The 12,243-nt window shown below is 37.6% G+C and overlaps 1 protein-coding gene across 1 annotated transcript in view; it reads left to right on the top strand.

Moving 5' to 3' along the window:
* The window catches only part of LOC104079190 (collagen alpha-1(XII) chain), a 49,143-nt gene extending 41,991 nt beyond the window's left edge, over positions 1–7,152 (top strand). Inside the window, exons 31-35 of the mRNA XM_009581131.1 lie at positions 5–71; positions 1,685–1,873; positions 2,966–3,034; positions 4,115–4,285; positions 6,675–7,152. Coding sequence (XP_009579426.1) covers positions 5–71; positions 1,685–1,873; positions 2,966–3,034; positions 4,115–4,285; positions 6,675–6,856 — 678 coding nt within the window. The 3' untranslated portion in view covers positions 6,857–7,152. The remainder of the gene's footprint in view (positions 1–4; positions 72–1,684; positions 1,874–2,965; positions 3,035–4,114; positions 4,286–6,674) is intronic.
* The last annotated feature ends 5,091 nt before the right edge of the window (positions 7,153–12,243 follow it).

Raw genomic sequence — 12,243 nt, 5'->3', positions numbered from 1 at the left:
TTAGGGTGACATTGCTTCTCAGAACATGATGCGAGCAGTTGCAAGACAAGTTTGTGAACAACTGATAAATGGTAAACAGTGTTGCTTGCTTTGTTTCTCATACTAGTAATTTACTACTTCGTTTGTTGAAAGAGAAAGCGGTAGTTTAAATTTAAGGTGAGGGATATTGGCCACAGAGCATAGCAAGAGCTTGAGTGATCTGATAGCTGTCCAATGCCAATGATTTGGTGGAAAAAAATCTAGCACTAAATTTTTGCCAGATCCAAATGGCTAGCTTGATCATAAACTAATCTGTGACCTTTGGAAATACACATGCAAGTCTAATACTCTGTACAAGGAAGGTGACTTTCCTTTTGTCAGTCTGGTCCAAAATTACTTTATCTTTGTTATAAAAATCAATATACATTTTCTTATTAAACATGTCTTGTCTTCGGGAAAAAGGAATTGGTGAGAAAAAGGATGCTCGCTGCAGGTACTTTGCTAGCAGGAAAACACAAATGAGTGTTGGGTAAATACTGTGCACAGAATCAACTGTGCTATGCATGTAAAAATGATATTTATTTGGATAAGGACTCCAAATTGAATTTCAGTCCTCTACTGCCACACAGTGCAGCTCTGCAGCCCATGAAAATGTTCTCTACAGAGGCTTTCTCTCTGTCCCTGAGGCAGCGCTTTTGCTATCAGCAGACCTGCTGAGGAGGACAGAGACAAATGTGCCCATAAATTGTTCTTAATATTGTTTCTAATACAAGGGTAAGTGCTGATTGAGGTAAACAGATACAGCTTTTGGATCATTAAGAGTGCTTCTGTACAGGGAGGAGGACAGTATGTCCTTTAAAATGTCTGTGATGGCTGCTATTTAAAACATGTCTATCAGTTAGCCATCGCAGAGGAAGGAAAGTACATTCATGAATGTATTAGACTTATGAATAAGGATGTGTTGTCTGAGATCTTTTAGCATCTCTTTTTTGAACAACCCTGCCTTATTTTTTTCATATTCAGCTCATCTCTTCAGGGTTATGCTAGGACTGGCACATTACACTAATTGGGTAGGGGTATATGTGGCCCCCCCATTAGGGGCTCCTTTCTGCATAATTTCACAATGCTGTTGCTTTTGTTCAGATACCTTTCTTTGGAAATGAAATTTGCCTATATGCAGAAGGTATATAGGTACTAGCCTATGCATCCTACAGGCTTAAGAAAGCAACTTCATAGACTCTGTGCTGCTAGCTCTACACATTAATAATTTACACTGTGTTTGTGGTAGCTTCAGAGCTCTGAAAGTACATAGAAATGTGATACTCCACCTTTAGAAGTGTAACAACTCCTATCTGTCCTTCAGAGTAGAAACAACCTCTAATTAGAACTCTGAGAGTGAGAGTATTGTAAACAAGTGCTTATTTTGTGACTTTAATTGCTTCAAAATTAATTTTTGTTAATATTAATGGCTTCCAGAATCCCCCTTACCTTTCTTCCCTCCCTCCTCCATTTATGTTCAGCCTTCTTATCAGACATTCATCTTAAGACTTCCTAATGCATTTGTACTAGTTCACCACTAATCCATTGAATAGGAACAAGGATAGGATTTAATGAAAAGAGATAATTTTTTATTCCTTCCCACTCAGATAAAAGACTTTCACTCATCTCACATGGTTTATTGAACCATTTTTCTTTCATTTTGAAGGTCAAATGAGCCGGTTCAATCAAATGCTGAATCAAATCCCGAACGATTATTATTCAAACCGTAACCAGCCAGGGCCACCAGGACCACCTGGTCCCCCAGGAGCTGCTGGGACAAGAGGAGAGCCTGGACCTGGAGGAAGACCAGGATTCCCAGGACCTCCTGGGGTCCAAGGACCACCTGGTGAAAGAGGTGAGTAAATTATACAGGCAGCTGTATATTTCACAGTGGACATAGTGCAGAGGCTGCCAGAGGAGCAGTCTGATCCCTTTACCATGTCAGACTAGGAAGCCCATACCTAGCAGTAGCATGTCAGGTCAGTTGGATTTCCTGAGGGACACTGATGTTCTGGAGGACAAGTTTAATTACATCAGTGCTTTCCTCTGTCTCTCCCTTGCTCATGTTTCATGAAACACAAGCTGGTATAACATTTCAGCTGCTGTCTCAGGCTTCCACAGGATATCCCAGGAAAGTGAATGTTCTCAGAGCTCTTCTGGCACTAAACAGCTACATCTTGAAAGGCAGTTTGGAGTAACACGACTCTTTGCAGAACAGAACTCTGATTAAGAGATAAAATGAGTCATTACCAAGAATAAAAAGTAGGAGTTGAAAGAATTAGGCCTGCACCCTTAGCTCTTTGCAGTACTCTGAAGGAAGCAACTCTAAACTGAGTTTGAGCATATGGGTAAACCTATTTTGCGGCTACCTTGGATCACTGCAATGACATGGAGTGTCTGTACTGTACTATGTTGTGGCCTTTGCTTATTCCAGCTACTCTACTGTAGCATAGACTCAGTGCTGTGTTTTCTAGTGTATATTTCAGTATAATCTTTAAAAAAGACTAGAAAAAAATCAAGGAAGAACAAATTTCTGAATTCTGCTCTTTCTTAAACTTATTTCATCATAACTGTTACACATAGAAAGTGTAAAGCATCCTTTATAACAGAAGTATGCAAGCTTGAAAATACCTTCCTGTTTGTAGTTTAAAATAATAAGGTTCTGTGGTGTTTTAAGTATCTCAAAGATTTTTCTATGTTTGAGAAAGTTTATTCACACTAAATTACTTCTGCATCCTACTTTATTTTTAGGTTAGTATATTTATATCCAAATTATTTTCCCCAAATGCACATTTGGACATCTGTACAAAATAAGGTTTGACCAGCCTTGTTACATTAAATAATGGGAACTAAATATTAATATCAATGAGAGAGCATGAAGAAATATTTGTTGATGTGGTTTCCTTCCTTTGTTTTTTATTGCTTTTTTTTTTTTTTTATTCTGTAGGAATGCCTGGTGAGAAAGGCGAAAGAGGGACTGGATCTCAAGGCCCACGAGGTTTGCCAGGACCACCTGGTAAATATTTCTTGTTTTATCAAATTACAGAAAAGTAGGAGAAAAAAAGACAACATTTCTTCATAGGAAACCAGACTACATATGGTGAATGAACATGCTTTACTCTGTCCACTTCATGTTTTTTACATGTATTAGAGTTTACTGGAAACCCCTGCAAAAAAGGGCAATTTAGAAAGATTTTTGGATGTGGCTAGTAGGTATTTATCTTTATCTTGTAATTTACTTATCTGGCATGCTTGCTTGTGTGAAAATGTATTTCATGAAAATACATTGTCCAAATATTTGACATATATTTGACAATATTTGACGGATATTTTCATAAGTGTTATCAGATGATACTTTTGCAGTATCTAGTTCTATTTTTTATTTGTGATTACAGAACTACAAATTGTCCCCGGACTACAAAATACTCCCACATGCAGTGTTACCAGATGATAGAGTCAGACGATTTGACCATTGGTTTTGCTCTTTGTATCATGCAATTTTCTTCACTGATGCCTTGGCAGAAATCAGCTGCATCATTTGTTTCTCCATGTAGTTTACTAGGCTAAACATGGTTTTTCATTACAGGACCCATAAGATGCTTGCAGCAAATTGTAGCCCCAGTTACTTGAAGCTTTACTTTTCTGCTAAGCATAATAAGACCGGTTCCAAAAAAAACATTACCTCATCTATCCTGGGGCTAAAGGGTAGCAGAATTAATGTACTCCTATATTTTAATTGAAATCCAGTGTGCTTGTCTAATCTAGTAGTTTCCCTTGAGACCTTCGTATCTTACACGGAGGGGAAATAAACCAGAGAATTCATTGATGTTTCTTACTTGGCTCAAACCTTACTAAATCAGTTTCTGTGAATAAATCCTTAAGTAAGCCACACACGGGGAAGCAACTAATGATGAGTCACATTTTTAGTTTTCTTTTGTTTTTCTTTCTGTTGACCCCCATATAGCAACAAAGTGCAAGTGTTTTCTCACCAAAGACAGAGCCTAGACTGTGTAGTCTAGACAGCAGTAATGTTAGCTGTTTTATCAAGCTGGCTCTTAAAGAAAACAACCCTCCAACCTTTCAATTCTAAAATTAGGTCCACAAGGAGAATCTAGAAGTGGTCCACCAGGCTCCACAGGATCACGAGGACCACCAGGGCCGCCAGGTCGTCCTGGAAATGCGGGTATTCGAGGTCCCCCAGGACCACCAGGATATTGTGATTCATCCCAGTGTGCCAGCATCCCTTACAATGGCCAAGGATTCCCAGGTAGGTTATAAACAACTTAACTTGCCTTAAATAGCCTTCACAGATGTGGCTGTTCATATTGAGCTGCTTGACATGAGTCAATCCTGCTAGCCTGGACATACTGAATCAGGAGGAAATGGTTGCAATGAGCAGGCCTGCCTCATTGTAATGTGCAGGTATATGAGCAGTCATTTGGAGTTTGATGCAGATTTACTTGATGTTATGTGTGGTTTGCTTTAAATAGGAAGTAGTAACTAAATATTTTAGTATTTTTTTTTAAACATAGATGGTTAGTAGTTGATAATGTTGCTCATAGGATTTAAGTGACCATTTTCTTCTTCTTCTTTTTTCCCCTCCATCCCCACCCCTTCCAATCGTCTTCAGAACAAGGTTGAATTCTCCATGTTTCTCTTGAAAAATAAAAAGAATGCTGTGGTTGGCAATTTCCGTGTGTCTCTTTTTGAGCAATGTCAGGATTATTTATACAAAATTGATACCTGAAATAAAAATTTTCCACAAAGGAAATCCATTCGGTGATACAGTGCAGACAACTGAAAAACACCACTGTCCTACAATTTCTACCGAATTAGACACCATGGAGTCTCTGATTAGCCCTGGGTCATATCAGCCTTCCACTTTGTGATGTGTCTCAAAAGAGTAGGCTGCTTCTGGAATCAAAAGAAAGGGTCACAGCGGCCACCAATTTCTGACTGGAAAGATTCTAATATATTTTAACATGGGGATCCTGCAGGACCACAGTATTGTTAACAAATTAATATGTATGCATTGCAACATCTCAAAATTAGTGTATGTGATACTACTATTGGATATGGTTTGCTGTTAGTGTATTGTGCATGTACCCATGAAAAGAAAAAGAAAGAAAAGAGATATATATATATATATGTACATACTTGCAGACTCAGTGCTGCTGGTTAAAGAACCAGGTGGTTGTGCAGATCTCACACAAAATTCTTATTTAAATGAAAAAGAAAGAAAATTGTACCTGTGATTCTGCAGTGTTCTCCTTTTAGTAAGCAGCTATGTATACATATATAAATATATGCTTATGACTTAACTGTTATGTATTTAGTTGGATGAAAGTATGTTTTTGCTCATCAGATGGACTTTTTAAAAGACTAACATCATCTTTGACCTGTTTCAGGTTTCGGCTAACACATTTTCTAAGTCGCCAGTGCTGCTTACAGTTTGAATACATGAAAATCCTGTTTCTGAGATGTTTGCGCACGTGCTTATTAGAAAATGAGTCCGTATGGATATTTCACCACGGATATGGTTTTTGAACCATGTTGGCCTCATAGAATGGGGAGGTTCTTTTTACTAACACAACTTGTGAATAAGATAAAGGACAGTGATGTCAATTCATTAAGCCTGTTGCATTTCAATAATAAAATAGACAGTCTTTCTTTTTTAAAAAAAGACCCAGACCATCAAAAGCCTCAGTGGTGAAGGAGGCTTATAAAACTACTAACCAGCAAAGGTAATGCCGTTAGAAGAGACAGACTTAACCTGGTAAATGAGAAATGACGTATGTAAATAGTAAACTAATTGTGGCTTGTAAATGATTTGTATGGGACCGTATCCACTAAAATCTGTTAACAACTCTACGTGATGCTTTTGCATAAAAGCCTGCTGCTGCTTGCTATACGCCGGAATAACATCTTTGACAACTTATGAAACCTACCTGTCTGTTGCTTGTTTCCAACATGTCTGAATTGGGGCATGTGCCTTTTTTTATATGTAATCTTGTTGGATTCTGTAACTGCAGTTATAAATACCAAAGTTTTATAACTATTTTTCTTCTGTTTTGCTGTAGTTTTTGGTGTTCCTGAAGCACCAGCTGTAACTCAGTTTGTTACGAGGAACAGCACGAGAAAATGACATGTACTGTATATTGCCGCTGGTGATAGTTATGTGTACACTTACTTTCCCCATTCTCAGAGAAAATTAGTATATGCCAAACCCACCCGTTCATTTTACCTGCTCCATGTCTTCTACTAATTACACAGTCAAAAATGAAGTCCAGTGCTTGGATTTACTGAAGTAGCTGTAAAATAATATTTTTATTATTTGATTTGCTTTGGTTTTGTTTTTTTTTTTTTCTTTTACAATAATTGGTCCCTTGCATAATTTAAGACTTTTTCTGCAATGTTGTGTGTATTATAAATACAAAGCCTTTCAAAATGAATTTTAAACTTTTTATTATTTTACTGCCAAAAAGTATTCATGAACAAAACTGAAAAATACCCCCAGTGAACTATTAATTTATATATTTATTATATGGAAATAAGATTGGACTAACATTATGTAGACAAACTAACTTTCATTGTATTTGTGGATTCAAAGACATGCGATAACTATTATGTTCAATCGGACAACTATTTTCAACCAGAACCATATGTGCCTGAAAGTGGACCCTATCAACCTGAAGGCGAACCCTTTATAGTACCTATGGAGTCAGAAAGGAGAGAGGACGAGTATGAGGACTATGGAGTTGAAATGCATTCACCAGAATACCCTGAGCACATGCGCTGGAAAAGGTCGCTGTCAAGAAAAGCAAAACCAAAACCATAAAAGATCTGTGTCTTGTTTTGGTTTTTTTGGTTGGTGGTTTTTGGTTTTGCTATACTTGCATTTGCAGATACACACAGGGAGAGTGCGTCATTGCTTTTGCAATACAGCTTTCTGGTCTTTTCATATCAGACGCACCCTTGTTTTGTATCTTGCTTATGTGGGGATAGCAATGTGTGTACCTAGAGACTTCATATTGCTCTGGAAATGCTTGTAAAATACTTTTGCTTATAGTGGCTGCGTACAGGTTAATATATGCATTCAGTTATCCCAGTGCTGCCTTTTCATTAAAATAATGTAAAAACAAATAAATAAAAAAAAGAAAACCAAAAAACTAAAACAAAAATAACCACAGAGCTGCTGCAAATTTTCTAAGGACTGTCTGCTTTAGCTCTACATTTTTCTTCTTTTTCAAATGCATGTTTGCAGTTCAGACAGATCACAGGTCTGCATTATCTAGTTAAAAAAGAAACAAAAATTTCCCTCTCCTTCCAATATCGTCATTTTCTTTTATTCTTAGTTACACTTTGCAGAGCATATACTGCTCTTATACATCTCCTTTAAACACCACAGACATTAAGTAGCTGAAATCATTGTATCAACTGGATACAGTCTAATAACGCCTGAAATCTCCTTGTTTGTAGACACAGTAACATTTATGCCAAATTGCAGTCAATCCTGCAGAGATGGAATTGCATGTTTATGTTGTATATTTAGTATGGAATTTTTTTTCAGAATACAATGTTTCTTAGTTATCAAAAGCAGTTGGAAATTGTGTGCAAGACTATGGATATAGAATTGCTGCTTTTATATTTTAACTGCAAATTGTGAATTTCACTGCCTTATATTATTTATTTCTGAAATGAAAGAGGCATTTTTCAATAAAACTACTGAAAATTTATATGTCTATTCATTTTTTGAAAGGCACAGTGAGACTGATGTGTGTGTATTCTGTTAGTGTTATTTACTCAATCATTTGGAAATTCCAGCTAACAAAAATCAACTAGAATGGGAATACTCTTAAAATAGGTATTTGGGCTGTGGTGTCCGGGGGTGAGTGGAGGAAAGCAGGAGAGGCTTCCTCTGTCTGAGGTATGAATAAGACTTTTAACAAATTCAGGCTGCAAGGCTTTTGGTGAAGAAAACAAAAGAGAGGTTCTGAGCTTCAGTTGCTGTCTGTTGGGGGGTTTCTGATGGATGGCTGTTGCAGAGAGAGAGACTCTTTCCACCTGAGGAACTACTTGGACTGCAGTGAGTACCTAAAGCCACACAAACTTTTAATTCCTCATGTGCTGTGAGCATTGTAGCCATGGCAGCACTGAGGTCAGTATCAGCAAATAGCTTGCTTGAGGAGGAAATGGGTGTCTGGTGTTTGCTGCTCCATCCTGCTGGGACCGTACATGAGCTGGCTACTATCTGCTCAGGAGGTCATCTGTATCTGCACAAGCTTTGATCACAGTGGTGACTGTGATGTAGCTTTACCTAGAAAGGGTGACAAGGATGATTTGGAAAAGAACAACAAAACTGCAGTGGGCCAGAAGAATCACTTGCTAACTGAGGAGGAGAGAGTGGACTGGTGGTGATCCTTCCTATCCGTGGTATCTTAACCAAGGTCTGTCTTGGAAGTAGAAATGGCTTTCACCATAGGACCTGGAACAAAGCCTTTGACTTCATTGGAAAAGCTGGAATGCCATTTCTAAAGATCATGCAAGATATCTGTCACAGAAGTGAAGCTAGACATGCAGGCTGGCTTCCTGATCACTGAATTTTACTCCGCGCTGGAAGCTATGTGACAAATTTTAGTGTCCACAAATGGAAATTATACAACTCCATAGACTGCCTGACTGGTTATCAGTGAAATGGAATCCAAACAAATGGCATTTCAAAGAGTAATCCAGATTACAGCCATATGCCTTTTAGAATGTAAGAGAATAATTCTGGGCTGAACTGAGGAACATTTAAAGGAGAATCAAAGCCATTGATTCTTTATGTTTTCTTCTAATTGCAGAGTTAAGTATCAAAAACATGTCCTGCAGCTTGATGTGCAATAAAGAAATGCATGTGTCTGGCAGAAAAAAAGATGCTGGTAGAAATTTGGAGAAGTGATTAAAATGTTTCTCTGAATTGTATTTAAAAATAACGACATCTTGCATTGATCTCCCATCTGTCTTTTTCTGGCATTAACTGTGTCCCTAGGACAAGCTTAACCAGATGCCTGTATCTTCATAAAAAAGATTCCCTTCTGTCCCCCAAACAGAAAGTTTTACCTTATTTAAAGCATATATTTTAAATTATTTTTCCATTTCTTCACAAAATACATGCAATGCCTTCCAACCATGCCTTCTATTCTTTGTGTTCTTTATTAATATCAACCTTAATAGAGATGCTGCTATTTCATTATCTGGTAGCCTGACATATTTAAACATTCAATAAAACCTAAGCTTATTGGTAGTCAGCACATTTTAGTTGTTTAATCTGTGAACGTTCTGCTCACAGATCTGCAGGATGGATAAGAGCTCTAGGCTGTCTACTTCCTACAGGCACAGAATTACAAAGTATGTCATGACCATCTCTGAACGTGAGCTACGTGCTGATAAGCATTTGTATTTCATAAAAAAAATCCCCATAATCCCCAAACTTGGTTAACACTTCTTTCACCTGTGCCACCATGTTTGACAGAATTAGACTTCTTCTGACAGTGCATTTTGAAGTAAAAAGGACTTTCACTGGCTCCTGTGAAATACAGAGAACATACTTGAAATGTTTGGACAGCATATAAATGAGTGTTTACTGATGGAGGCCAACAAGGAAGAACAATTCATTTCCAGGCATTCTCAGGGGAATGACTCTCGGGGGACGGGGCAGGGGGGTACTGGTGACACTTCTGGGAAAGCTGTTGCAAAGCTGAGCCAAGCAAATCCTGGAGAAATACAGATGCAAAGCAAATGCAAACAAGTTTGAGTTCCTGCATATCTCATGCACAACTGAGCAGTTTACATAGTTTGGCAGTTTTAAAGAGAGAAATTGTTTAAAAGCTCAATTTTAATTATATAGGCATTTTCTCTCATTTTGGCAAAAACTGTGGATATGAACAAGCAGGTGGGAAAGGGCTGCTGCTCGTTTGAAATTAGGACTGAGCATTGCAGAGGACCTTAATGAAGACAGTTTTTCTGTGTCTTGCAAACATTTGCTCAGAGAGCAAGTTCTTTGCATTCCTGATAGTACAGATAGGAAATCTGCACAAATACCCAGACAGCGTTACTGTTTTATGAAGGCTAAATATTATGGTAATGCACCACTGCTGGGATCTCTGTGCAATAACAGGCAAAAACGGAGTGAAGGAAAACATGTAAAGAGCCTTATTTGAAAGAGTGCCCCCCTTCATTTTTTCTTCTGTTGTGGTTTTGCGACAGTCTTTTGAATGCCCTAGCACTGACTGCATGGAGATGCTTATAAAAGAAGATAAAGGGACAGTGACTGATTTTGCTAGACATGAAGAGTTTCAACCAACAGCATAAACAGTTGATCTTTGTTCCCATGAAGGCGCCTTTTGGTATTAAAAAATGGTATATTAGTGATAAATTGATCAATCTGTATAGATCTTAAATGCAATAATTATTGTTTGCAAGTTTCCAAAATAAATTCCCCTGTGGAAAACACGTTAAAGGAATCACATAGTCCTTGAGGTTGTCCACTACCTTTATGAAGTGAAATAATGTGTTGATATTTTTTGACTGCAGCTCAGACCAAAGTTACAAATAGGAGAACATTTTGGGAAGATGTTGTACTGTGAAAACACTAATTATTTTTGTGTCAGCATTTTAATATAAGAATGAATACCTTTTGTGTCATTTAGCTTTAGATGCCCCATTAAACATACTGATAGGAAGGTAGTTGGATTTCTCATCTTCAAAGTCAAAAAGATCAGACCAGCTTACAGCCATCAAGAAAACACAACTTCTAATAAAGGGTTTTCTTCCTTCAGTATTCTGCAGAAGACCTCAAACTTTTGCCTCGACCAGCTAGTTAAAAGATGCACAACCATCACTTTCATGCTACAGAAAAAGAGATGGGAATGAAAGGAAATTCTTTTGAAGGCTTCTCCACATCTGAACATTTCTTAGATGACATTCAGTTAAAAAGAATAGACTCAGACACGGATTTTACTATTGGCCTCTGAAAACACATATTGGCCTCTGAAAACACATATTGGCCTCTGGAAAGAAATGCTTTTTCATTGAGTTATTTTTCTGTGCTGTTTGTTTAATATGTTTCCATCTCATTGTTTTTGTTCTTTTGTGTCATGCATGAGATATTGTTGAGCCAATTGTGACAAACTGCACTTCAGAGACTGATTCTGAAATGCAAAGTGAAATCCTGCCTCCTGTAAGATCAGCTACGTTTTGCCACTGAATTTAGCGAGGTTGAATTTATAGTCTTGCCTTCATTCAACACATCTGTTCTGTAAGCTTGGAGATGTAGAAAGTCCTTAGAAAGGGCCCCTAGAAAGCAATAAATTATTGGGGTTTTTTTTTTGATGAGGAAACCCAGCAAGACCATTTGGAGCTGTCACCCAGATGCTGCTCTCAATTTCATTTCTGGGTCAGCTTTGTTGTTCTGAATTTCTTCATCCTTGAGACCTGAAGTTTGTTTCTGAACTTTTCTTACAGAATAGTTTAGTGCCCAGTTTGACTTCCACTGTCTTTCATTCCTGTATAGACAGTCTAGGATGTCTTAAAGATTTCATTCCTGACCACTGTACCTTTTCGTTGTGCAACCCATATTTATTCCTCCCTGGAGTAATGCAAGCTACTCACTGGATTTTCAAGAGTTGCTAAAGGTTTTGGAACATGACATTTTTGGGTGCTCACTTCGAGACACCCATTGATCTCTTTGTTTCAGAACACAATATGCCTCTAATAACCTGACCTCTTTAACCAGCCTCGAGTTATCTTCTGAGTCACTACCAAGATTATTTGTATAATATTAAATATTGAACAAAACAGTAAAAATAGGACAGAAAAGAAATAAGTATTTTCTGTTTCTCATTTTCATAGCGTGTTATCCCTGCAAAGGTCTGAAGTTAAAAATACTGAAGGAGAAAGATTTTCTTCCTTTAGCTATAATGAAAATAGAAAAGCTTCAGATGCTCAGGAAATACCAGAAAGGAGAAAACAAAAGTTGTATCTTTTTCCATTAGAGAGGGCACCTATCCAGAGACTTCTGCCATAAACTTCACCAGAATTATTGGTCTCTGAGCAAAATAAAGACATTTATAAATTACCAGAACTTCAGTATTGATCATGAAAAAGTGTTCCTGTCTGGGATAAGCAGAAGTATATAAAACTGATAAATACCTTGAGCAATACTTCTTTTACAGCTGCCAAACT

This window comes from Fulmarus glacialis, unplaced genomic scaffold, assembly GCF_000690835.1.
Source record: "Fulmarus glacialis isolate BGI_N327 unplaced genomic scaffold, ASM69083v1 scaffold10967, whole genome shotgun sequence".
Lineage (NCBI taxonomy): Eukaryota > Metazoa > Chordata > Aves > Procellariiformes > Procellariidae > Fulmarus > Fulmarus glacialis.
Note: the sequence above shows the minus strand (reverse complement) of the source record. Positions and strands in the feature narration are given on the sequence as shown.